The sequence below is a fragment of the Diplotaxodon limnothrissa genome, linkage group LG15 (assembly GCF_057381915.1).
Source record: "Diplotaxodon limnothrissa isolate DT_005_m linkage group LG15, D_limnothrissa_male_GT1.1, whole genome shotgun sequence".
Classification (NCBI taxonomy): Eukaryota; Metazoa; Chordata; class Actinopteri; order Cichliformes; family Cichlidae; genus Diplotaxodon; species Diplotaxodon limnothrissa.
In genome coordinates, this window is record NC_140610.1 from 27,808,489 (window position 1) to 27,836,163 (window position 27,675).

Sequence of the window (27,675 nt, forward strand, 5' to 3'; positions counted from 1 at the left end):
TTACGTCACTGACACAAGACAGATGCCAATTATCAGCGCCTGAAAAGCACCCGATAAGACATCGTGAACGCTTCTTGGTCATCCCGTGTAGATGTTAGTGAAACGTACAGAAAATGGGAACATTTTATTTGTACTGTATTATCTGCAGATTCTGACAGACATTTCTAACTATCCTTTGAAGCACCGCTCCTCTCTAAAACAGCAATAAGGATAATTATTAGGCCATTTGTAAATAACAAAATAACTTTATAACTTAAAGCAAATTTGGGAAACATAAAGTCCGAAGTCTTTATATTAAGGGCCATCAGTCAAACAATACTGTTTGGTCTGGGTCTAAACAAAGCGCGTTGTGTGTGATGTCTTCTTTTGCGCATGCGGGCTGCTTTGAGGGTTCACACTAGAGCTTGTTTGCTGTCACATTGTATTTGTAGTGTGAACAAGCAGAGAAAAAAAAAAATTGGATTTGATCAAAAAATCGGAATTGAGCATTAAGCCCTGCAGTGTGAACGTAGCCTAATATAGCGGAGGGTATTTTCGGCTGTTTCAATGTGGACGCACAACGTGAAAACGATAGTGTGGACACAGAGCGTTTTCAAAAGAAAACACAGTTTTCAAATTTATCCGGGCTAGTGTAGATATAGCCTCAGCCATTTGATTCATGTTACAGCAGCTCATAAGTGAATGAACATGGTGCAACAAAAGTACTTTTAGAAGTACAATTTCCCAAAAACTTACATTTATTTAAATTTACTTGAGTAAGGTTGGGGATTGCCACCTCAGCATGCAGTCAAGTCTTGCTAATAACCTAATTTTAATCAGGTGTGTTGCAGCAGGGACACATGAAAAAGTTTCAGGACACCAGCCCTCAAGTTTGACACCTGTGCTCTACAGGAAGCTGTGAGGCTGATGTTGAGGACTGGAGTTTGACACCCTGCTGCAGAGGAACATTACAGACCCTCCTCTTGTGGATATTTTAATCCAAACAGAGACAAAAGTCTGGATTTAACATTTTCAGATTCAAAGGTGATCTGACGGTGGAGATGGACATCTGCGGCCTTGTGTTGATGACATTCTGATCAAATGTTATTTTTATGTCTCATCTTCAGAATCTTTAGAAAAATTAAAACAAGTATTTCTGAGTGAGATGCAGTTTCCTGGAAATATTTCAGAATAAAAGCCTCACTAAACACTCAATTTGAAACAGGAAGCACTGAGGTTGCATGATCAACATCAATAAAAATCTTCAAAATAATTGTGATTATATTCCAATCAGATAGGAAGGTCAAAGGTCAGCTGAATCTCAGAGCCCATGTGACTGAAAAACATTTATGTGGAGCATTTAAACACCAACACTGGACCCGTTTCCCGCTGGCCTTCAGTCAGAAACGATCACCGTTAACAAACCAATAATCAATAACAGCTGCTTCTTCTGTGGTATCCTGTCAGGAAACCACAGAAGCTAGAACACAGCTACAGGTGATCTCTGTGAAAAATGTGAGCATCAGTCCAAACATCAGCTGATCAATGAGCTGATCCTCCCTCAGCCCTGACATTTAAAAACTTCGTGAAGCAGAGAAAAGATGAAGCTGCAGCTTGAGGAGGAGGTGCTGGTAAATAACACTGAGCCTTCATCCTCTGTGGGATGGAAACAGAGGCTCCACCCACACTCAGGTTCACTCTGTTTATTAAGAGTCGTGGTCACAAACAGAAAAACAACGCAAGAAGAAGAACAAACAGCTGACATCGCTAGCTTTACTTAAGACGACATTCGTTTACACCTGGGGTAACCAGGTGGACCCGCCACCTTGGTCAGATCCACCCGGTCCGACCTGAGCCGGCTTAAACTGGTCTAAACTGGTGAGGCATTAAAGGGGCATGTCCCTGACTTCTGTTAGTGCTGATTAGGTGAAAGTTGAATTAGTTTGAGTTCAGCTGGAGTTTGTTTGGTTTCAGGTCTTAGTCCACAGGAAACAGTCTCACTGTGAGCCAGACGAGAAGAAGATGATGAGGGGGGCAGGGCTGATTGTCCAAGCAGCCGCAGAATCATTTCATGGAGCTCATTCTGATTGGTTCTGATAGTCTGATTTACTCGAGCCTGTAACGACTGGTTGGTTCTGAGCAGCTGGATCCAGTCCGATCCCGTACTGCTGGCGAGCGAACACTTCGAGAGACTTGTAAGGCATAACAGGAGTTCTGAGGGTAAGAGTCGAGGTGACTGGTTCTAGTGTTTAGTTGTTGGATTTTTCATTGGCCGGTTCAGTCTGAGGGGGGGTTTGTGACCTTCCGTGCCGGCCCGCCCCTCACACATCGCCGTGAGTTTGACAGGAAGGACGGAGTGTTACAGTAAAGGCACCAATCACAGAGTGCGTGGGACGGTGACAGAGCGAGGAAGCCGTAACAGGCTTTAGTATTCTGGGAAACATCCAAGCGTGAGGCAGCGCACCCTTGCAAACAGGAATTTCTCTCCACGCAGGTCACAGGGGTACCGTTTCAGCAGATATACTAGTTTGTATTTCCTCTGGAGATCACACTGCGAGCAGCACAAGCGCTAACCGTGGGTGTGGGCGGAGCTTCGACGGACTCATTTTAATCGGTTACTATAACGTTTTTAGGTTGTGATGACGTCAGTTTAGCGTGTACGTGCTGAACCTGAACTCTAGGATCCATGAAGGTCCGCAAGTCCTCCACTTGGTCCATTGGACGGAAATGCTACGGTCGACTCGTTCAGACCTGAGCTGTAACGGGTGGAGGGTGGTGCCTCCTCTACGCGACTGCGAGATTCCTGCTCTTTGATACGAGCAGCTGATTGGCCATCACAGCTGTCAGATATCATACATGCAATTATAACTTAATAAAAATAATGTTTAACTATAAAAACGATCAGTGCCGTCAGCTGAGAGCGTGATTGGTCGTGCAGGCACCAGCTGACGGCACGTCACCTTCATGGTTTGTTTAGAGAACAGAGCAGCTGCGTCTAGACCTGCAGCCAGTTTCAGGTAACGTCTTAAAACAGAAGCTCAGAGCGCTGCAGAACCACCGCAGCTCACACCGGCCTGTGACGGCGCCAGTTTCAGTAACTCCTGACGGTTTTGAATCAGCCAGAAATGTCGCTAAAGCGTGAGTTCATAGGGGTCGTCTGATTGGTGGGTTTCTGTGGATTACTTTTGGACCTGAAATGTGATTAAAGCTCAGAGAAGGCCACATGACCACATCAGTCTGAGGCCGCGATTTGAACCGTGCACTCTGCGAGTCGGAATTTAAGGCAACATGGCGCCTCGTTGCTCTGAAAATCACGCAAGGGCAGTTTTGAGTTTCAGCTCGTGTTTAAACATTTAAAAAAAAGAACAACAGGAAACGTGAGCTCTGGGCGACCAATCAGATTTTACGATGGGTTCAGTTATTTGTAATCTGTTTCCTGGCGTGTAATTCATTGTGCAGCTCATTTTGGCCTTTAATTTTGTCAAGGGTTAATCTCACAGAGCCCCACGAGGCGACTGCTGTTGTGACTGTGTGCCGTAGGTTTGCGTAAAATAAAGTTCAATTGAATTGAATTGAAGGATAAAACAACTGTTTGTGCTCTAAACAGCTTTCCTCCTCCCTCCAGAAAAGGTCTGCCTCTCTCGCCACCAAGTTCAGCTCCAATATGGCAGACAGAAGCTTCCTGTCACGCACGGTGACTACACCGTCATCATGGAGAGAGGCAGGCAGTGGGTGGAGCCTGTGTGCCACCGCCCACCTCCCGCTCTCCATGTATGGACAAATAGCAGTCGGTTTCTAGGCAGCATGCTGTTTGCTATTTATTCAGAATCAGCTCTAACACGAGGCTTCCTGTCCTCAGGTATCTACCAACCCACCAGCTTCCTGTTGCGCAAAGCCTCAAGCGGACAGAAGTCACTAAGGCGCGGCTGGACCCGCAGCTCGCAGTGTGACACCCGGTTAGTTTGCGTACGGCTTCAAAGTGCAGTTCAGTCTTTTTGGTGTTCAAGTGCATTCTTTGTTCTCACATTTATGGCTTCTTAGTAACAGACTCGTGGACATGGCAGCAGCGCTGTTATAGTCTCTTGGTGTGTTTGGAGTTATAGTGGCTCCGCATGTCTTTGCGCAGGCGGAACTTCTCACCGCACACGCCACAGATGTACAGGTGGACATCCATGTGCTTCTCCAGCTGTTCGCCACCCGGGAAGATCTGGAAGCACACCTGGCAGATGGTTTCCCCGGCTGACAGGTGGGAGATCATGTGACGCACGTGGTCGTGTTTGAGGAAGGTCCCCTGGTCACACACGGGGCACACGTAGCGCGCCATTCCTTTATGCATGTCAGTGTGGAGGCGGAGTTGGCGCTCGCGCAGGAACTGCTTGCCACAGGTCTGGCAGGTGAACTGCTTCTCCTTGGTGTGGACAGTGTAGTGCTCGCGCAGGTGGCAGCGCTGGTAGAAGCCTTTGCCACAGATGCTGCAGAAGTGTTTGCGGCGGTGATCGGGCTCGCCGCCTTCCTCCAGCATGGTGGGCCGAAACAGCTCCTGGTCGTGGCAGGATAGAGCGTGCTCCAACGCCAGGCTCTCGTTCTGGAACAGCAGGCCGCAGTGCGGACACGCCAGGTCGGCTGCCTCCAGCAGCCCCTCCTCCATCCCATGCGGCTCCTCCAGCAGGGACGCCTCATCCTCGCCATGGGAGTCCGACTCAGCTCCATGGGATTCACCGCAGCGCTCGGCATGCTCCTGCAGCTGCCGGCCTTTGATCAACACCTGGCCGCACCTGCCGCAGGCACATATATGCCCCATGTGGTTGGACAGATAGTGCGCGGACTTGTCCTCCTCCAATAACAGAGCGCCACACACCTCGCAGGGCGTGCCGTCAGCGTCCTGCTTCTCGTCTTTGACCTTCTGGAGTTTGACGGGGATGCCGGAATCATTGCCTTCGAAAGGCTCGCTGCTGTTTTCCAAACCGGAGACACCGGGCTCGGGGTCCGATTGCGTTTTCTCCCTCAGCGCTGCATCACCGAAGCGTGCACTAAAATCTCTGGCGGCATGCTCGCCAACACGGACCACCTCGATCTCAGGGAACATGCTCTCTTCTGGTTCGGTCTTGATGCTCCTGGTGGACCCAGGCTCGCCGTCTGGTCCGCCTAGGACTGACCGGGCAGTCTTGGCCTCAGGCCAGTCGTCCTCACCTTTACAGACGACCCGGTGTTCCTCCACGCTCTCTGAGGCGGAGCTCTCTGCTTTACTTGAGTCGTTGTCACCCTCAGTGTTGCCTCGGGGTGGGTGGAAGGCTTTGCGGTTGGTACACGTGAGGATATGCTCGATTAGAAGCTTCTCGCAGCTGAACACGAAGCCACAGTCGTCGCAAGTGTATGTGCGACCGAACCTAGGGCGGTCCTTCAGAGTTGAACTCCTACCACCTGACCGCTTCCTCAGGTCACATGGTTGCTCGCCTGCTCCGTCTAAAACTGGCGCCGCCACAATCAGAGGAGCGGTTGCTGCCTCTTCAGTCGTGGCTGGCCTGCCAACTGCAGCAGGAACAGCAGGAACAGCCGGACGCCCCGTGCTGCTAGTGACGGCCTTCGGCAGACGCTCCCCTTCAGGTGCGGCGGGCCGCTGCTGTTCGTACATGCGCACGCCAAACATCATCTTCCCGCCAGCAGGCCCGGCGGAGGAGCTGGATGAGGAGGCAGAGGAGGACGGCGTGATGTTGGAGCTCCTGATGTCCCTCAGGTCCTCCAGCGAGTCAGGGATGTAGTACATCTGCAGATATGCCATGGACGCTTTCAGCTCCTCAAACTCATAACTGCCCACAACGATGCGCCCGAGGTACATGAGCTGCAGGATGAGGTCGAAGCACTCGGCACTGATCTGCATGTTGCTCAGGTCCAGGCGGCCCGCTCCCTGCTGGTCCCGGATGAACATCATCCTGAAGTAGGAGCTGCAGGCCGCCAGCACCGCCTTGTGAGCCCGGAAGTAGATGTCGCCGATGGCGATGAGGCAGTCGCACAGGAAGCCCCACTCGCGCTGGTTGTTGAGTTGCTGGAGGACGTGATCGCTGTGGCTCGGCCTTGCCATCGCCCTGTGGACAACAGAGGAAGACAGAGTCAGAATTTATGAGGCAGCAAGGTCGTCTGCGGTCGACTTTCATAACGTGTGAGCTGGCACGGGACAGTCGGGCCTGATATGATTCATCAGCAACTCTGACTTTAATTAGAGCCACAAGTTCACACACCGAGCACGCTCAGATCAGCTCCCAGCTTCACTTACAGCACTGCAGTGATGAATCAGTATTTCCTTCTCAAGAACACACTGCTCAGATTTAACATGCACGCGCACACACACACACGATGGCAGGTCTACTTCTCACCTTTCTAAACTCACTGTGGGGGAGGATGCTTCACCTCCCGTTGGCTATTCTCACAGTAAGTGACACCCCCCCCCTCACACACACACCTACCCTGTTATGTGACAGATGTGTTTGTATTGCAGGATAGGGCTGCCACAAACGATTATTCTGATAGTCGACTAGTCACCGATTATTTTTGCGATTAGTCGACTAATCAGATCATCACCCATTGGACGTAAAACCTACAAGCTGTAGGTTGCACCAGCAGCATCTGCTCTTATATAACTATCATTAGCTTACAGCTTTAAGTGTTTAAGGTGTGTGCTAACTAAAAATAAAGACAAGATGGTAGTTTATTAAATTTTAATTAAACTTGCAGATTGTTTCGGTGAAGTTTAATAAACTCCTTGCTATCTAAAATATAACAGGACACCGGAGTAAATTCTGGAGCATCTCACACTTCTGATAATCAGCTGTCTGTTTGATGTTTATTCAGCTGTGTAAAAACTATAACTTTAATCTCAGCCAAACCGATTTACTCAGGAACAAATAAAATACTAAAAAAAGCCAAACAATAACATTTTAAAGTTATCTAAGTGACGGCCGGGAGTCCGGTGTTCTCACGGCTAGTTAGCCTTGCCCCCGGTTAGCTATCGAGCTAGTGGGTAACAGACGTCTCCGAAAACGTCAGAGCGCTTTTGAAAATATGTGGTGTCTTGATAAACTGAGCAGATATTTGAGGTTTACACAGCTACATTCTCGCCTGAAAATATGTTAAACGTTTATTTTGTGACTCAGAAAGAATAATAAGAGTAATATTAAAGCTAACTAGCTGCCGCCATTGTTGGAAACTGAGCTGGGCGCTATGAATTCTGGGACAGAGCTTCTTCTTCTTCGGGGTTTAAGGGCAGCTGGCATCCTTGTACATGCAGTGCTGCCATCTTCTGTTTCATTCCGTTATTACACTCTTAAATCCTGCTACTTATTCCTGCGTCTTTTGTGATCTTACAAAGCTTCAAACGACGCGTCGACTATTAAATCAGTCGTCGACGATTTTGATAGTCGACGTAATCGTGACTAGTCGACTAATCGTGGCAGCCCTATTGCAGGACAAGTATACCTGTACACACCCCAAGTTACTGCCTAAATAAAAGGTCCACCCTGACCCCACCAACACCTGGAGAGTTCACAGCAGATGTCCTGTGGACCAGGTTACAGTAAACTGTGAGCCAGATGTGCCCGACACACCCGACAAATCTGGATCTTTAAGTTGGACTCAGAGGAAACTGCAGATGCAGGGCACATCTGGGCCAAACTGCTCTCTGAGAATGCTCTCTGCTCACTGGTTACCCGAGCCCTCATCGGCGGGTATACGCCAATAACATCTGCAGCAGTTCCAGATGTGGGCGGAGCTAAAAACAGGTTCCTGTGCTGCAGGAGAAAACCGGTTGCATGCGGTTTTCTGTACTGTGAAGTGAACCCGGTCCTGTTCTTCAGAACTGGAGCTTTTTGTTAGACATGTACCTTCACTGCCTGACCCCCCCTGCCCCGTTGCTGCTTGGAGACACTGAAACCCATCAAAAGATGTCACTTCTTGTGTCAAAATGGGGTGTAATCAGAGGAAGATGTTTTCTCCCGTCACCTGAGCTGAACAGTGATTCGCTTAAAACTTTGACGCGTTTTTATTTTCAGCGATGTCGTCCCGTCTGTGTGTACTGAGCTGCCTTCCCTCCCCAGTTCCACTGGCGGTTCACCTGGCTGTGCTCACAGGTAAAGCTCACACAGAGTACACTTGTGACCAGCTAGAATGTGTCAGCTGATCCCAGAGTGCCTCAGAGCATCGCGCCAGATAAGAGATCAGTGGCGAAGTAGCATCACTGTACGTGTGTGTGTGTGTGTGTGAGTGAGAGAGTCCTGAAAGCCATAGCAGCAGAACAACATAAAACCAGCTGTGCAGGAGCTCACCTGCCTCAGGTGCAATCAGAAGACTCGCCTCTTCCAGATTTTTAAACATTTAGTGCCAGCTGACCACCACCAGTCACGTGTTTCTGCGTTAAATCTACGCCATAACGTGACGAATCCTGACAAATGCAACTACACATTGACGCAGCCCATGATGACCGTGATCAGTGCAGCTGTTTCCAACTTGTTCTGCCTCACACAATTCCTGATTCAAGCAAATTGACTGGCAGACAAAATTTCCAGCGCCAACTAGTGCCCTGCATCTCCGAGCTCTGCATCTATTAGGCTGCAGAGCGCCTAATAGATGCATGAATCATGCTTCACTGCGACAGCAAGGCAAGAACACTCAGCGGTCCTCTGGATGTCGGTGGTGGCCATGCAAACTGACACATGACTAGAGCAGGACGATATGACCAAAAATATTTATCACGATATATAACGATATAACTGATAACGATATATAACTGACGATATAATTGACACTAGACAAAACACTTTACAACTCCTCAACTTTATTAGTGCAAAAAAAAAAAACATCAATGTATTTTCACTTAAACAAGCAGCTGTTTTTATGTGCATTAAAGTTATATAAAAAATTAACAGTGCAAATGCAAATTCCTTGCTGACAGTTTAACCAAAAGGCTAGGGCTGCTCAATTAATCGAATTTTAATCACGATTACGATCTGGGCTTTCAACGATCATTAAAAATGACTGAGCCGATTATTAGCCCCTCCCTCATTTATCCGCGACACCTTAAAGGCCGGTCCGTGAAAATATTGTCGGGCATAAACCGGTCCGTGGCGCAAAAAAGGTTGGAGACCGCTGATTAAGAGGACCCGAGGGAAGCTCGGAAAGCTAGGCAGAAGTTATTTGGAGAGTGACTGCCGTTGGTTGAAAAGAGAGTTTAAAAAAAAAAAAACTTCAGTGGCGTTGCACACTATTTTATATTATTTTTTTAAAGTCATTGTTAACCCTTTAAAGCCGGTCAGAGCTGCATGCTCCGTTTTGCGTAATTATTTTTAAATCCCTGTAGAACCTGAACCGTGTAAGCTAGCGCAATAATTTGTTTTGCATATGAAACCGGAGGAGTTGTACTTACATCTGATGCCATCAGCTTGTCCTCGGTCACGGTTTCGTTCCACATATAGCTTTGCAAAAATTGCATAAAAAGCGCTTGCAGCAACAAAAACATAATATTCCAGAAACATGCTTTGCCGTTCCTATCAGCTGTTCGTAACACTTCCCACAGTGAAATGATGCACATGCTGTTTTCTTTGCAAATTTGCATCATAGGATTGTTTTTTGTTTTTCCTGCAGTATATAAAAATTGCTGTATCTCCAAAATAAAACTATGAAGACACTCAAAATAAATTTCCTGTGGTGGGAAACTATTTTTTGCAACTTTATTGTATTTAAAGTTTTGAGGGATAAACCTCTTAAATTTCTCCAAGTAGAAATATATGTAAACAAAACAAAAGCGATTTTCAATTTTTTTGTAGTTTATTGCACTTTTTTGCAATTTATGTAATTACTATGGACTTAATGCATACATATTATTAAAATATGGGCTATAACAGTTGTATTGATGTATAGCAACTTGAAATGCTCCCACAAATGGCACTACAGCATGTAAAAAAATAATATAAGCTCTGGTGGACTTGGTTCTATAGTAGGTCTTAAAGGGTTAAATAAATATCGTCAAATAATCGTGATCTCAATTTCAGTGAAAATAATCGTGATTATCATTTTTGCCATAATCGAGCAGCCCTACAAAAGGCATTTCCAGTGGAAATTGGCTGACATATCCTCAGCATAACCATGTATAATATCCACAAAACTTAAAAAGAGGTTACACACACACACACACACACAATACGGTAATATTATGTTGAAGCACAGTACGTATCACTCCGCGAGGCTCCTGCCTACGATAGCCGTAATGCTCCGACAATCCATCAAGCGGTGCGGCTTCGTAGCTTAGCAAAGTCGTACTGAAACATTTGACAGATTTTCGAGCGCCGTGTACCACATAAAATCGTTTCCAGGTCAGTAAACACAACCAGAATTCATACATAAGGCACACGGGATTATAAGGGGCGCTGTCGATTTTCAGAAAAATCAAAGGATTGATTTTAAGGGTGCCGTATTTTCCAATAATAAAGACAGCCCGTTAGCATGCGCTACCAAAAATAGTGTTTTGTTGTATATCTGACGGACGAAAGCCAAACCAGTTCCACACCACTGAAGTTGCAGCATTTTTACAAACCAATTCTGGTTCATCCGTTTCATTCAACAATCCACTTTCGCTCTTCTCATTCTGCGTCGACGCCATGTGCGTATGTAAACAAAGGCACTGCGCATGCGCGTTTTGCCCATATTCTATCGGGATATTTCATTTTCTTATCGTTGCCCAACATTACACCGGTATTACCGTGAACGGTATGATATAGTCCACCCCTACACATGACTACAGGAAGTGAGGTCATCATGTGAGATCAACGAGCCAACATGTTCCAGCAGAATATGAATTGATGACCGAAAAGCATGACTCCATTGCAGACGGTCAGGTGACTGATTTCCAAAGTGAGTTCCGCCTCTCAGATGAGGCTCAGGATGGCGTTTTATTCTGAAATGGTTTGGCTCTTTGATCACATGACGTGACATCAGATCAGTTCACGTGAGTTCAGGACGGTCCCGCTGATTTAAAGCCAAAACTGAGCTCCTCCAACAAAACCTGATCCTGCTAAAGGTGGAGACATAGAACGCACCTCCACATGATTCCCCAGACACCGCTAGCTACACACCATGTGACAGTAAGAGCCAGCAGTGGAGTGACTTGTGATGAGGTCACACAGTGGGAAAGCAGGACTTTGCCCCCAGCCCCAGTCTCAGTTTGATGTGATGGCGTCGTGCAGCTGCTGCAGTTACATTAAATTGCAGAACGACCTTTTTATATCCCATCATAAACGTCATCATCATCATCATCATCATCATCATCATCACACTTTTCCAGAAATATGCAGATATGATTTTAAGAATGCCTTAAAACGTTCAGGCTGATTAAATCATCAGTTTCTAATCACAGCCCAGCTCAGAGTTTATGATTGTAAATGGTGACACATTGTTTTTTTCCCCCCTTTCAGGTCATTGTGATATGCAGTTTTTCACGAGTTTTTACTAAGATGAGTGCCTTAATCGTGTTATTACCAGAACAAGTCATGGACAAGTCGTTTGCACTCTGATCAGCTGGTTGCTGCTCACAGGAAGGTCTCAGGGCTCATTTTATCAGCCGACACGTGACAGTCTAGGTTCATATCTGATGTGTCTGCTGTCAGGTGTGTTTGAGCTTTGTGAGATTAAAGGTCACAGTTCAGAAACCTACTCTACTGATCAGTAATCAATAAAGATAATAATGTGATCACTGTGAAGAGTGGATGAAATAATTTTGGCCTCTGTCACCAGACTCCACTGTAAAAACCACTCAAATAAGAGCCCTCATCCTGCTTACTGTTAGTCCCCGCAGGCACGCGGTGCGGGCTGTCAGTCACCGGCAGACAGGCCGCGAAGGAGCCGCCGAGGTGGGAGCGAGCCCGTGGAGAGACCGGAGGGAGAGGCTGGCCACACCGCCGAGCTAAAATGGAGATTACAGCTCGGCTGAGATTAGCTGCTCCAAGCTAACCCCTGTTAGCGTGGTCCACACCGGAAGTTCCTGTGATCACTCCTCCAAAATGAAAACACGAAGCGTGACAAGGGGTGAACGAGACCACCGTCAGGGTATCGCGTGCATCACAGCGCGTCTCAGTGACAGTCAGACACTCCCCGAAGGATCGTCAGTGAACTCGTAGCTCCTCCGGCTGCTTCAATGCTCAAAACTATTCGTTACGACTTATATTTTGAAAGTAGCCACCGGATGTGATGCGAATAAAACCGGGCGGTTACTGAGCGCTCTCTCCCGCAAACAGCCCCGCCGCCCCCGCACTGCCACCCGCATTCAGCACCGAGAGCAGGCCGCGAGCATTTCCTTCACCGCCTGCCGCCCAGACGGCCCCGAGCCCGGACACGGGTCCGTCCACTCACCGTGGGTCCCGGAGGCCGGCGAAGGGGCTGCTGCTGTGGGATTCCCAGGCTCCGAAATGTCCTCCGCGGATGGTTTACTGTGGAGACGAAGGAGCAGCCTCTTCTTCTTCTTCTTCTCCTCCAGCAGGATGAAAGCACTTCCGCACAGCCCGCCGCGCCGTCAAGCCGCACATAGCGAGGAAGTTCAAATAAGGAACTTCCGGTCAGAGTGGGGCCCTTCAAAATAAAGTTAAATAAAGTTTTAACGTTTCAAAAATACGTTTCCGCTTTGATGCTTCGCGCAGCTCAGCTGACACTACGGAAACGCAACATGTGTCGCACAGTAAAAAATAAAAAAAAAAGTAAAATGAAAAACTGAAGTTATAATAAAATATATAAGAACTTTAACCCAGTGGGACATGTTTAACTGCATCAAGCAGTAGTTCACAGGTGGGCATTAAATAATAAATATACATTTCTGGCTTGGACGGGGCCTTTCACAGTTAAATAAAGAGTGTCAGAATTATGTCTTCATTGAAAACGACCACAGGAAACAAAGTCTGCTTTTAATTTGAAAATAATAACCGGAATAATCTATTTGTTTTCTCTCTCGCCTGTAGGATTACTTGAGGCCTCCCGCCACCCACATTCAGTCAGAGAGCAGCAAGGAGGTCTAACTCTGAGCTGAGCAGGAGACTCCGCCTGAAGAAGCAGCAACATCTCACCCATCAATCATATACGAGGTGGCCCATACCTGAACGATCTCATCACTGCAGCACCAGTCCGTCTGTTTCAAAGTAGCCTGCTATCTGGAGGCAGCACCTGATGATGCCAACAGAACCACATCATCTGCAAAATGCAGAGACAAGATGCTGGCAACGCCCAGATAATCTGCCCATCACCAGTGACAAAGGGCGGCCTAGGCGGAGCCCAGCACCCACTGGGAACGTGTCCCACTCACTGCCAAGAATGTGGACCACACCTCACAGCATACCCGCTGTGGTCAGTAATAATCAATACTGCTGATCAGCTCAGTGGACACCAGCCTAAGAAAACATATTTACACAGGTTATGAGTTACTTCAGTCACCAACCGAGGTACAGTGGCCCACTCCGAGAGTACTCTGAGTCTCAGATTACACAGATTATGATGGGGTTCAGTCCCTGAGCTGCAGACCTGAAGCGTGTTTGTGAGTCTGTCTGCTGCACGGTGTCGGTGTGTGTTGTGTCACGTGATCGTGCTCCCTGCACGGTGTCGGGGTCTTATGCTGCTGGCTGACAGCCTCTGATCAGTTTCACTTTTTTTCCTGATATACTCAGAAAATTATCGATGGCACGATAACGCCATCTTTCCTGCTCTGCGTTTATTAAATTACTGATCAGCCATCAAACGTTTCTGACGGCTCACGTGACTGCCCCATTTGACCCATGTTCTCGCGAGAGGTGACGCGGCTCGTCGCGAGATCCTCTGCAGCAACAAATCGGCCGATTCTGAAGACGATCTGCTCGTTTCTGCGGTAAGGCGCTCATTAACGGCGCGCGTGCAGGATCCGCGCATACACGGGATTGCCGGGCGTTGGGAGCGTGAACACGCGCCCGTGTGCGCGGAGGTGATGAGGACGTGCGTGTGATGAATGAGATGAAGGATGGAGGATGCTGCGCGGTGGCGGGCGCGACGGCACGTGCACGCGCAGAGCTAGTGTGTGACTGGGTCGCGCGGGTGTCCGGTTTCCGGTGTGGTCGGGTCAGTTCGATGTGAACACCCGCCCCTTCCCCGTGCATGAGTGCGTGTGTGTCAGGTGTGACCTTCGCTGAGGTCAGAGGTGGCGTGTCCAAGTGAGCCTGACGGACTTAATGTGACGTCACAGGGTTAAACAACACCTTAAGAGTTCTTCAGGTCTTAATGTGCTATACTGCTCTGTGTTTGTGTGTCTGTGTGCTTGTGTGTGTGTTTTTGTGTTTCTGTGTATGCGTGTGTGTATGCGAGAGATGCTGAAGATAAAATAACTCTTTATTGTCATTGCACACTCATACCTTGTACAATAGTACAATGAAATTGGAAACTCCCACGTCAGCACAACTAAAGACAACACAGTTACTTAAAGTTGATTTTTTCTCATTTCATTTATTTATTTATTTCACACTTGGTACAACAATTCAAACAAACCAACCACACTTTCTATCAAAAAGCACTACAACCATGTGTGAAAAGGAGCAGGAAGAAGAAAATATTCTTATTAAACCCTGCCCCCTATCTATTTTCAAAGTGCAAGGGACCCAGACAGTGGCACGCGTGCGCCCCTGTAGGAGCTGAAGTTCCTCTGATGTCCCCCAGACGCTCCAGCAGTGAACGGTAGAAGAGGCTCCCCCTCAAACAGAGGAGCTTCATCAGCTCTTTTAGTGAATGAACCTGCACCCCTGCTCTGTTCTACAACATCGACCAATAACAGTGCACGAGAATCAGGAAGGCTCTACCTTGTGGCGTTATTCAGCACTTCGATATTAAGTACTTACTGAGCTAAAGCAACAGGAGTATCGGTAACACAGCAGCAATGGACTTGACCGACCACAGATATATATACAGTGGGGCAAAAAAGTATTTAGTCAGCCACCGATTGTGCAAGTTCCCCCACCTAAAATGATGACAGAGGTCAGTAATTTGCACCAGAGGTACACTTCAACTGTGAGAGACAGAATGTGAAAAAAAAATCCATGAATCCACATGGTAGGATTTGTAAAGAATTTATTCGTAAATTAGGGTGGAAAATAAGTATTTGGTCAATAACAAAAATACAACTCAATACTTTGTAACATAACCTTTGTTGGCAATAACAGAGGTCAAACGTTTACTATAGGTCTTTACCAGGTTTGCACACACAGCTGGTATTTTGGCCCATTCCTCCATGCAGATCTTCTCGAGAGCAGTGATGTTTTGGGGCTGTCGCCGAGCAACACGGACTTTCAACTCCCGCCACAGATTTTCTATGGGGTTGAGGTCTGGAGACTGGCTAGGCCACTCCAGGACTTTCAAATGCTTCTTACGGAGCCACTCCTTTGTTGCCCGGGCGGTGTGTTTTGGATCATTGTCATGTTGGAAGACCCAGCCTCGTTTCATCTTCAAAGTTCTCACTGATGGAAGGAGGTTTTGGCTCAAAATCTCACGATACATGGCCCCATTCATTCTGTCCCCTTGGCAGAAAAACAGCCCCATAGCATGATGTTTCCACCCCCATGCTTCACAGTAGGTATGGTGTTCTTGGGATGCAACTCAGTATTCTTCTTCCTCCAAACACGACGAGTTGAGTTTATACCAAAAAGTTCTACTTTGGTTTCATCTGACCACATGACATTCTCCCAATCCTCTGCTGTATCATCCATGTGCTCTCTGGCAAACTTCAGACGGGCCTGGACATGCACTGGCTTCAGCAGCGGAACACGTCTGGCACTGCGGGATTTGATTCCCTGCCGTTGTAGTGTGTTACTGATGGTGACCTTTGTTACTTTGGTCCCAGCTCTCTGCAGGTCATTCACCAGGTCCACCCGTGTGGTTCTGGGATCTTTGCTCACCGTTCTCATGATCATTTTGACCCCACGGGATGAGATCTTGCGTGGGAGATTATCAGTGGTCTTGTATGTCTTCCATTTTCTGATGATTGCTCCCACAGTTGATTTTTTCACACCAAGCTGCTTGCCTATTGTAGATTCACTCTTCCCAGTCTGGTGCAGGTCTACAATACTTTTCCTGGTGTCCTTCGAAAACTCTTTGGTCTTGGCCATGGCAGAGTTTGGAGTCTGACTGTTTGAGGCTGTGGACAGGTGTCTTTTATACAGATGATGAGTTCAAACAGGTGCCATTCATACAGGTAACGAGTGGGGGACAGAAAAGCTTCTTACAGAAGACGTTACAGGTCTGTGAGAGCCAGAGATTTTCCTTGTTTGAGGTGACCAAATACTTATTTTCCACCCTAATTTACAAATATATTCTTTACAAATCCTACCATGTGGATTCATGGATTTTTTTTTCACATTCTGTCTCTCACAGTTGAAGTGTACCTCTGGTGCAAATTACTGACCTCTGTCATCATTTTAAGTGGGGGAACTTGCACAATCGGTGGCTGACTAAATACTTTTTTGCCCCACTGTATTTCATCTTCTATCACCACAGCGGATCCTCTGCTCAGGGTCACAGTGAAGTTCCTCTGACCTTCTCTGAACCTCTTCAAGACATCCTCCATCCTGTTGCACATTAATAAGTTTGTATGTTAAATGTATGTGTGTGAGCAGTGATGATGGAGGTCATAATGTGAACTTCATGGGCTCGGGTTTGTGTTTCAGACGGTGTCATGGAGGTGTCGTCGCACAGCCTCTTCCTGCTGCAGCAGCTCAACGTGCAGAGGGAATTTGGTTTCCTGTGTGACTGCACCGTCGCCATCGGAAACGTCTACTTCAAAGCTCACCGCGCTGTGCTGGCTGCCTTCTCCAACTACTTCAAGATGATCTTCATCCACCAGTCCAGGTGAGGGGTGAGACAGCGGCGTGTGACCTCTTTACCTGAGTAGAAGTTAGTTATACACTTGTGCTTTGGGTCATCACACAAGTGCAGGTAGGATAAAAAATAGGCATGTTTTCTGAGAACCTGAATTCTTTTAAATGCCCAGCAGGTGGTGACTCCTCTGACCCTTGAATCCTTTGTCCTGATAAATTTGTTGGCTTTCTCAACCGTGTTGGGTTCCAGGTCAGAGAGGAGGATTATCTGGGGTGTACTAAACGTACGTTCTTCAGTCAGATCTGCCGCTTGCTGTCATCGTGACGGCAGTGATGAAAAGGACTTCACTAACCAGCCGGTGACAGTCTCTGCGTCGATCCTGTCATGAAAACGTTACCAGATGACCTGCTGTTAGCCACCTAGCTGTGAGTTAGCAGTGCGGCATGAACCCAAAGAGGGTTTGCTTGTCTGAAACCATGCAGCTGCAAATAGATCAGCCTTGGGAATTTGGACAAACTGGCCAACCTTATCCATTAAAGACAGGATTTTACTAGTTGTCAGCAGGCATGTTAGTGTTAGCTAAGATTAGCCATGAGAAAGACAGCTCAGGATTGGATTTGCTCTCCACAACCAAACCGAATGTTAGCGTTAACTACAAACTTGGAGCTTGACTGGTCAAAAAGTGGCTAGCTGTCAGCTACAAACAGATGCACTGTGAGGACATGTGAGGACCCTTTATTTGGCCTTACCTTTTAGGTGAACAGTGGTGTGTTTGATTTGTAACACACCAAAAAAACAATGAATGAAATTTAATGTTTTATCCCAATTTTTTTTTTCATAATTTTTAAGAAGCAATCAAATGGTAATAAAAATTCAATAATGATTGATCAGCCCTAAATGTGTTTAAGACTAGAATAATGTCTTAAACACAGGAGAGTGTGGACGGCGTGCCTGCCCGAAGGCTTGTACCGGTGTTTGTTCCTTTATTCCAGAGAACAAATTTCAGGATCTGGATCCTGTAAGCCAGAATAGAGGAACAAAACTTTGGTCCAAACCTTCAGGAGAACATCGATCCAAAACATCAGGATTCACATGCTGTTTTTTTCCGAGGTGCTGACCTCATGTCTCTCTGTGTCCCCAGCGAGTGTATAAAGATCCAGCCCACGGACATCCAGCCGGACGTCTTCAGCTACCTGTTGCACATCATGTACACCGGTATGTGTCCCAAACAGCCGGTGGACCAGAGCCGGCTGCAGGAGGGCATTAAGTTCCTTCACGCCTACCAGCTGTGCCGCAAAACTGGTGAGGGTGCTGCTGAGACTGCTAACAACGTGGTCCGCATGTCCAACCTCTATGGCATTCAGATCTCTTCCCAGCTGGCCAGCAAGGAGGGACCCGGAGTCCCCAAGACCACCACGGTGTCCCGCGGGGCCGAGGATGGGCGGTCCTCTGACCGAGGGGCCCGGTCTCACTCCCAGCTGTCCCTTGCTGTCGGACTGGAGGGGGTATCATCGGACCATCAGGCCTCAGCGCTACGTTGCTCTGTGGCATCCGGAGACGATTCTGACATCTCAACTACCCATATCAAGCAGGAACGCTTAGAGGAGGAGGAGGACGGCGAGGAGGGTCCAGGTGCAGGGTCTCCAATTCAGGACAGCAGTCCTATTCAGGGCCTCCTGTTCAAAGACCGGCCGCTAGTGCTGCTCTGTCCCCGCTGTGGAGAGCGCTGCTCCTCCCCAGAGGGCCTGCGGGAGCACCTATTCAGCCACGCCCTCGACCCCGCCCGTCTCATGGAGGGGCTGTCACAGGGTGGCGAGCTGGAAGCCGGCCTAGAGGAGGGTCCTCCAGGAACCCAGGAGCAGCTGGATGCAGGATGTTTGGAGGAAGCTCTGAGACAGAGCCAGGCGCTAGCCAACCAGCTGGCTGCTGAGCTGAGGCGGAGCCGAGGAGGTGGTGGGAGTGGAGGAGGGGGGAGTAGCCCTGCTCCCTCCCTGCACTCACGCAAACGTAAGATTGCCTGCGCCGTCTGCAGCCTACGCTTCTCCCACAAGAGCCAGCTGCAGGAGCACATGTACACCCACACAGGCAAGCCGTCCCGCTACCACCGCTACAATCGCCTCTGCAGCCAGCTCTTCCAGGCCTCCGCCCACTTCTGCGACAGTGCTGCTGAGCCTGGGGGAGGGGCTGGGGGTGGAGCTTCAGTGGGCACCCCCATAGCTCTCTCTGAGGAGCCCAACAGGGACACTCAGGACAATGGCAGCTCCTGCTACTCCCTGGACTCTGAGATCTCCCAAGAGAGTGTGGACGGCGTTCCGGTTGAGTGATGCCATCTGTTATGAGGGATGTGATTGGACGGAATAGTAATTTCCGCAGGTGGTGGTGTTCTGAGTGTTTGGTCTGTACCTGTTTGGGAGTGTCTGTGTTTAATCCAGTGATGTGATCATGAGGTGCTGAGGTCAGCAGGTCGGACTGTTTGATGCTCAGAAACGTCGGCAAAACCTGACTGATTGATGATTAATAATTAATTGATTGGGAACTGTTTCTCCGGTTTGAAACATTTGCTGATTTGTGCATGTTGAACAAGTTTCTGGACTCTGATTACATGATTCGTTGATTAATCAGCAGATTAATCAGAGATTAATGATACATCAGTACTTTGACTAATGTCACTTCCTGTCATTCATGTCACTGCTTTGTATTTCCTTCTCTGAAATTGAGCTGCCAGAGACTCTAAACCTGAAAGCAGCCAACAGTGAAGCCCATCCGAGTCTGAGAGGACTGTGAGGAAGAGGAGATAGTGAGCACTGTGATGTCAGAGCGATCTGTGATGTCAGAGCCTTTCTGTGGATGCACTGACATGTGCAAACTACAAAAAGCGAACTACTCAGATTTCTGTCATTTGGTGTCAGAGTGTCGTATGTACAAGGTGTAATCTACAAGTTATGAGAACAGGTCCAAACCAAAAACTGGATTTAAATCTGGCAGATGTCACATTCAGGATAATCTTCCCCTGGTTTTTGGATCTTTCAGTGGAAATCGTGTCAGTTCTCCTTCCAGTTTTATTCTTTTACTCACGTTTTCTTTCCCTCCATCTTGCCACACAGGTTTAGGACTAAAATGTACAGCAGTAAACCCTCTCAGTGACAAATAACGACTAAGCGCCGTACACCTTACATGTAAAGTTTGAGTTAGTCTTTTGTCAGTGTTCATCGTCAGAAAGAGAGTACGAGGCTTCTTGTTTCTGTCCTTTTAGTGTTGTCCACAAAGAAACAAAACTACAGTGCAGACTTCAGTAAATAACACTGTACTGTTAAACGTATTCACTCCTCTGCATATGACTAATAAGAGTTACTTCAATAGAACTAAGGGGCGGAGTCCAAGTCCTGAAAAGCACACTCACACCATAATCCCCCCACCAAGCTTTACATTTGTCCCGGTAACCACTGAACCTAGACTCATCCATTAGAGTGCCAGATAGAGAAACGTGATTGGTCACTCCAGCGAACATGTCTTCACTGCTCTAGAGTTTAGTGGCATTGTGCTTTACTCCACTGCATGTGACGCCTTCATTGCCCTTTGTGATGTAAGGCTTATTATACAAATGGTCACCATGGAAACCCATTCCATAAAGGTCTCTAATCTGAAGGCCACATGAAGTCTGTAGTGGTTGACTCTGCAGGAAGTTGGCGACCTCTGTGCGCTCTGTGCCTCAGCATCGGCAGAAAGTTTATCACCACAGAGTTACAAACGTTATCAGATGGAATACAACAAAAACATGCAGATCAGAACATGCAGGAAACACAAGACAGTGTCCTGGTTAGGACGAACAGATCTCTTTGGAGGAGCTTGAAACGTTCAGATTTTGCTTCTGAAGGTTTTCCAATGCTACACAGAGCTTTGAGAAGATCCCGAGTACCCTGAAAAGGAGTGACATCCTCAGAGGTTTGAATGGATATCTGCCAGTGCAGTGAATTTACACCCAGCTAACAGTCAACAGGACAAGGAGAAGAAGGCAGCAGCTACAGAAACGTACTGGCAGAAATGACCTGAAGCCACCTGGGTTCTCGGACCTCTGCAGGTTCAATAATGATGACCTGTCATTGAGATTAGCCAGGGTTAAACCAGGTTTTTATTGGACCTCTTCGCTGAAGCGGCTCACACCCACTAACCTCAGTATGCAGCACCAAAGACACAGAGGCAGAGCTAACGGTTCAGATCAAAGCCACGACCTAATGTCAGTCATTTTCTGCCAAATTGAGCAGATCCGAAAGCTCTTAACTTCATCCTGCCTCTGTTCTGCTTTTCTTTAGTTTCTGCTAAAGAGCTTACAGCGTGAGATGTTGCATTTTACCGAGGTAAAAATTAGTCCCTGTAGAAAAATCTCTGATTGAGGTGTTGCCCCTCAGCGGGCTTCCAGAAGCTGTTCAATCAGGAAGAAGTGAGCTTAAACGGGCGCTCACACACAGATGGGAGGATTACACTGAGGGTGCTCTTACACGGAGTTGGGATTAAAAAGCAGCTGATGGTTTAACTTCATTTAAAGGACCATTCAACAGTTTCTTCCATCTGACTCGAACAAAGGCAAGCACAAAAAAAGACAGAAAGGACAGGTGGGAAAATAAACGTGTCCCAATCTGTGGGTCAGGACTCTCGCTGGTTCCCAGCCTACGCCCACAGGGGCACATTTTTTATTTACATTTTTAAATAAAGTTTTAAAACTATTCAATCTTTTTTATATTTATCATAAAACTGTGAAAAACTAAAATCTTTTAACAGTCTAAAAAACAAAAGCCAACAAAAAAGCACGATCTGAATTTTATTTTAAAAAAGTTACTGCCAGTGTTTGAAATATTTTGTTGGAATGCCCTATTAACTTTTACATTTTATTTTGAAATGGTTATGCTCCTATATGTTCTAAACATTTTATTTTGAAGGAGTCATAGTTTAGTGCATTTGAAATACATTTATTTTGAAGGAGTGACATTCTGTTGCATTTAAACCTTTTTATTTTGAAGGATTTGATGTTTGTTCATTTTAAACATTATTTTAAATGTTATATTTAATTTATTTATTTTTTAGTTTTTGAAGGAATTGTACGCTTTTGCATTTGAATCTTTTCATTTTGCAGTGGTCCTATCTTGTATTTTAAACCTCTTATTTTGAAGAAATCAATATGTTCTATTCTAAACTTATTTTGAAGGAGCACCAATCTTGCATTTTAAACCTCTTATTGTGAAGGGGGCAATAGTCTTGCATTTTAAACCTCTTATTTTAAAGGAGTTGATCTCAATTCCATTGTAAACCTTTTACTTTGAAAGTTTCCACCGGCCAGAGGGAAATTGGTGGTCTCTGCTGTTCCTTTCGGTGTCACGTGACCAGCGCTCATTGATGATAAGGTGTTGATGATTATTGATCGTGTGTGACTGTCGTGCCGTCGTCTTATTTCTGTGTTTTGCTGTAAAAAAGCAAACAGGAAGTTCAGTGTCAACATGTTTTTGTAAACGGCATCTGTTTTTCATGGATACAACAATAAAGTTTTGTAAATAAATGTTTTTTTTCACTAATCAGATCAAAGCTCTCGTGTGTGCTTTTCATTCTTTTTTATTATTGATTTTGGAACATGTTTTAATCGGCTTGGCGTGGATGTTGCTGGGTTGCACCGCAGCATGCAACACACTTCAGCTGTTAGCAGTTAGCAGCAGCCCAAACATGCATCAGCACAGTGGGAAAATGCCCGGTATACCAGATTTTCAGTCCAGCCCTAATACCGATCAACCAATACTGAGATTGATTATTGATTAACCAGAGTAACCTGTTGGTGACATCAGCTGTTTATCACAGAGGTGATTATTGAGTTTGCTGCGTACTGATTGATTGCTGATTGGTCTGCAGAAGAGCATTCTTTGTGCCCTGCCAGAATCTGACCTGCAGGAGTCAACAGAGAGCTTAGCAGCCAGGTGAGCAGAGAGGCATTGTGGGAAAATTCAGATTCCAGTTTAACTGCTTTGACTCGAGATTTTAAAAATAAAAATAGATTTTTCATCAGTCCGCATCGTTACGGGGTCAAAGGTGATGCCACAGATTTGATCACACTCCTTACTGTCAGGGCGACACAAGATGCAGTCTGTTTTGCAGAATACTTTGCCTCAGTGAAGGACTGAATGAAGGTTCCTGACAGTCTCTTGGCACTCACCTGTCAGGTGATCTGATTGGTCAGCGTGCTGTTGCTTGGCAACAGATGGATGTATTCTTACAGAGAGCTTGTGGCAGATCAGTAACTGATCAAGGATCAATGATGCGGTGCCACAGTGTGACTGAAACGGGTCTGAACAGCTGATGGACTCGATGACTTCGCTCTGCGGCTGTTTGGAGATGGTGACTTCTCACCTGAGCCTTAGATATCAATCACAACTGAAACGCTGATCAATCAATCAATCCCTTAAACAAAGTGAGCATCTCCTCATGTTTAAACTCAGTATTTCTCCTTTCAGTTCATCTTTTCATTGTTATTTCCTGTTTCATATGATGTGTGGCTTTGTGCTCTCTGCAGGTTCCTCATTAAAGTGTCTTGTTCAGGATTAGTGCAGACTGCTAATTGCAGGTAAAATGCTGAGCTTTTCTTCCCATCATCATCAAACACAGATGAACATTCGTGTTTGTAACAGGAAGTACTTCAGTAGCAGTACATCCTGTCAAAATAAAGCAGTTTGAAAACAGCTCCAGAAGCATTTTAACTGTTTGAAATCACAAAAAGCTGATGAAACTCACCTTGGATGTTTTTAAGTGTGATGTTGTTCAGGTCTCCATGGTTTCTGTCATTTCCATTGTGATGGTAATGCTGCTCTAAAACCATCAGCTGACTGAAACGTTTAAAGAGTCAAACTCTGCTGCCATTAAGTGAAACTGGATGTGACAGTGATGTTACTCTGCAGTCACGTTTCATCAAGTCTTTGTGTTTTGTTAAACCTTTATTTTAATACTGTTTCAGATTCCTGAAGAACCAGTGTCACACTAGTAATAGTAACTGTAATGTGATTACAGTAAGGTGTAGCAGCCATGCTGCTACAGTCGTGTGTTTCGGTGTTGAATGTCCAGCAGATGTTCGGAGAAGTAGAAGGAAACACGTATGTTATAGAAGGGGTTTTAGGGAAGAGGATGCAGCCCCACACCTGCAGTTCCTCTGGTGTCCAGCAGAGGCAGGGCTGAGTCATGCATACAACCTGAAACAAACTGATTGGTCTCTTTCCTCATTCATGACACCGGTACGGAGGGAGGATGCTTCTATGACTCACCTGTTTAAGAGTTGTGTGTTTATTGAAAACTTTACTGACACCGTGTCTATGGACAAACACGTGTAGGCATCGTTATACAGAGCTATTTGGTGATTGGACCTCCTGATGACACAAACCTGGACAGGACACGAAAGCTTCTGTTTCCTTCCCCCTCCCCCGCCCACGTACCATCGCTTTATCAAAGAAGCAATTTGTGTAAAAGAAAAAAGCATCAATCAGTGTGGTTGGGGAGGCACAGTGCTGGTGGCAGCGAGGAGAGAGATGTGCTCGGTGTTTCCTGATGAATCCGAGAGAAACAGATCCGATCAGCAGGAAGCACCCAGGTGAGAACTCATCTGTTCATTCATCATGTTCTTTCATGTTCATACCTGCCTGATGATATCATCACTGCATGCCTGATGATGTCATCAGCCAGCAGGTGGTTTCCATTAGAGGAAGAGGAAGTTTATTTTGGAGGCAGCAGGTTATTGAAGAGTGATCAGCTGACTGGAACTTCAGAATCAGAATCAGAAAGGGTTTTATTGCCAAATGTTGAGCAGGTTTACAACATTAGGAAATTGCTGCAGTGCTTAGTGCAAACATACTGTCATAAACGCTTAAATAGATATAAAAATAAAAATAAGAATAAGAATTAAAAGTGCTAAGTAGATAGATATATACATGAATGCAGGTGGTGATCAGTGCAAACATGGAATGATGCAGTGAACACAGCGTAGGGTCATGTGTTAGTGGTGGGAACAGTCATACGGTTATTGTTCATGTGTCCAACAGCAGAGGGGAAGAAACTGTTCTTATGGCGAGAGGTTCTGGTGCGAATGGACCGGAGCCTCCTGCCTGAGGGGAGCAAGTCAAACAGATTGTGTCCAGGGTGAGAAGGGTCAGCTGAGATCCGAGCTGCACGCCCCAGTGTCCTGGAGGTGTACAGGTCCTGCAGAGATGGGAGTCTGCAGCCAATCACCTTCTCAGCAGAGCGCACAACACGCTGCAGTCTCTGTTTGTCCCTGATAGTGGCTCCAGCGTACCACACGGTGATGGAGGAGGTGAGGATGGACTCGATGATTGCAGTGTAGAATTGCATCATCGTCCGTGTTGGCAGGTTGAATTTCTTCAGCTGCCTCAGGAAGTACATCCTCTGCTGGGCTTTCTTAATGACGGAGGTGATGGTGGGCTCCCACTTCAGGTCCTGGGTGATGGTGGTACCCAGGAAGCGGAACGAGTCCACAGAGGTGATGGGGGTGTCAGTCAGGATGATGGGGGGGAGTGGGGCTGTGTGCTTCCTGAAGTCCACAATAATCTCCACTGTCTTCTGGGCATTCAGCACCAGGTTGTTGTGGCTGCACCAGGACACCAGACGTTCAACCTCCCTCCTGTAGGCAGACTCATCCCCGTCGGAGATGAGTCCAATAACGGTGGTGTCATCTGCAAACTTGATTAGCTTGACAGACTGGTGGGTGGAGGTGCAGCAGTTGGTGTACAGGGAGAAGAGCAGAGGAGAAAGAACACAGCCCTGAGGGGAGCCGGTGCTGATGGTCCGGGAGTCTGAGACATTCTTTCCCAGCCTCACATGCTGCTTCCTGTCCGTCAGGAAGTCAGTGATCCACCGGCAGATGGGATCAGGCACATTCATCTGGGAAAGCTTGCCTCGGAGATGGTCTGGAAGGATGGTGTTGAAGGCAGAGCTGAAGTCCACAAACAGGATCCTGGCGTAGGTTCCTGGGGAGTCCAGATGCTGCAGGATGAAGTGTAGAGCCATGTTGATGGCGGCATCTACAGACCTGTTGGCTCTGTATGCAAACTGCAGGGGGTCCAGGAGGGGGGCCGTGAGGGTCTTGAGGTAGGAGAGAACCAGGCGCTCAAATGACTTCATGACCACAGATGTCAGAGCCACAGGTCTGTAGTCATTTAGTCCAGTGATCCTAGGTTTCTTGGGGACAGGGATTATGGTAGAGGACTTGAAGCAGGCAGGCACATGACATGCCTGCAGTGAGGAGTTGAAAATGCCAGAAAACACTGGGGCCAGCTCGTTTGCACAGTGTCTGAGGGTGGCAGGAGACACACCGTCTGGGCCAGGAGCTTTTCGAGCATTCAGACTCTTAAACTGCTTCCTCACATCTGCTTCATGAATATGAAGAGTAGTGGTAGGAGGAGGTGGTGTGAAATCCTCCTTTGTGTGGGGTGAGGAGGGGGGTGTTGTAGGTGAAGTGTTTGAAGGTGGTGATGGCTCTGTGGAGGGGGGAGAGGTGGGGGAACGAGTGTCCAAAGTGTCTCTTTTGTTGGGGCCGTTGGAGGTGTGAAGGCTGCCTGATGGCTCGTCAAAACGGCAGTAAACGTCGTTAAGGGTGTTGGCCAAGAGCAAGTCATCAGTGGAGTGGGGGGTTTTAGGCTTGTAGTTGGTGATATTCCTAAAACCTTTCCACACAGAGGCTGAGATCTGCTGCTGCATCTTCTCAGAGTGCTGATGTTTAGCAACGTCCACTTCTTTAGTGAACCTGTACTTGGCCTCTTTGTAGCAGTCCCTGTTTCCGCTTCTGAACACCTTTCTCTTTTCCAGCCACACCTTTTTGAGTTTAGGAGTAAACCAGGGTTTGTCATTGTTATACCTCACCCTGGTGTGTGATGGCACAATGCTGTCCTCACAGAAGTGGATATAGGAGGTGACAGTGTCCGTAAACTCATCCAAGCTGTTAGAAGCAGCCTTCATTGTGTCCCAGTCTGTAGACTCCAAACACGTGCGAAGCTCCTCCACAGCCTCGTTGCTCCACAGTTTTTTAGTCCTCACGACAGGTTTGGAGAGCTTCAGCCTCTGTCTGTACGCGGGGATTAGGTGGATCATGACGTGGTCAGAAAGTCCGAGTGAAGCGCGGGGCACCGCACGATAGGCCCCGCTGATCGTGCTGTAACAATGGTCTAATGTCCCCTCCTCTCTGGTCGGGCATTTAATATACTGCTTATATTTCGGAAGCTCATGGCTCAGATTGGCTTTGTTAAAGTCCCCAAGAGCAAAGATGAGAGAGTCCGGGAATGTCCGCTCCATGTGCAGTATCTGCTCCGTGAGTGCGCACTGAGCTGCCTGCACATCCACATCTGGCGGGATGTAAACAGCGGCCAAGATGAATGAAGCAAAGTCCCGCGGAGAAAAAACGGTTTGCAGTGAATAAAAAGGTATTCCAGAGAGGAAGAGCAGTGCTGAGCAATCACTGTTACATCTGTGCACCAGCCACTATTAATGTAGAAGCAGACACCTCCACCTGTGGTCTTACCAGAGAGAGAGGCCTGCCGGTCCGCATGCAGCAGATGAAAACCCTCCAGCTTGAGAGCGCAGTCCGGGATGTCCTCACAGAGCCATGACTCCGTAAAACATAAGACACAGGAGGAGGCTAAGTCTCTGTTCATGCTTCTCATCAGGGCCAGCTCGTCCATCTTATTCCTGAGTGAGCGTACGTTGGAAAGGAAGATCCCAGGAAGAGCAGTTCGCAGTCCACGTCTCCTCAGACGCACGAGAGCGCCGGTTCGCTTTCCTCTCCTTCAGCGTCTCACTTTCCTGATCAGA

General features: G+C 47.2%; 2 protein-coding genes across 3 annotated transcripts; one reads left to right on the plus strand and one right to left on the minus strand.

Moving 5' to 3' along the window:
• Positions 1-1,491: 1,491 nt before the first annotated feature.
• Positions 1,492-12,516, minus strand: zbtb1 (zinc finger and BTB domain containing 1). Of its 2 annotated transcripts, none has more exons than XM_085372955.1 (2): positions 12,370-12,516; positions 1,492-6,062 (listed from the first exon to the last, which is right to left on the minus strand). In XM_085372955.1, the coding sequence occupies exon 2, from the start codon at positions 6,056-6,058 to the stop codon at positions 4,052-4,054; it is 2,007 nt and encodes a 668-aa protein (XP_085229081.1). In that variant the 5' UTR covers positions 6,059-6,062; positions 12,370-12,516; the 3' UTR covers positions 1,492-4,051. The 2 variants fall into 2 exon arrangements, with proteins under 2 accessions (XP_085229081.1, XP_085229082.1); XM_085372956.1 differs by lacking the exon at positions 12,370-12,516 and adding an exon at positions 11,801-12,027.
• An 863-nt stretch (positions 12,517-13,379) lies between these two features.
• Positions 13,380-19,157, plus strand: zbtb25 (zinc finger and BTB domain containing 25). The gene is made up of 3 exons (XM_085372960.1): positions 13,380-13,445; positions 16,683-16,863; positions 17,975-19,157. Exons 2-3 carry the CDS (start codon positions 16,691-16,693, stop codon positions 19,155-19,157), a joined length of 1,356 nt encoding a protein of 451 aa, XP_085229086.1. The 5' UTR covers positions 13,380-13,445; positions 16,683-16,690.
• Positions 19,158-27,675: the final 8,518 nt, after the last annotated feature.

Bases quoted from the DNA above. Each gene is read 5' to 3' on its own strand.
- zbtb1 (XM_085372955.1), bottom strand. From the start codon at position 6,058: ATGGCAAGGCCGAGCCACAGCGATCACGTCCTCCAGCAACTCAACAAC.
- zbtb25 (XM_085372960.1), top strand. From the start codon at position 16,691: ATGGAGGTGTCGTCGCACAGCCTCTTCCTGCTGCAGCAGCTCAACGTG. The intron at 16,864-17,974 runs GTGAGGGGTGAG...CTGTGTCCCCAG, and splicing joins ATCTTCATCCACCAGTCCAG to CGAGTGTATAAAGATCCAGC.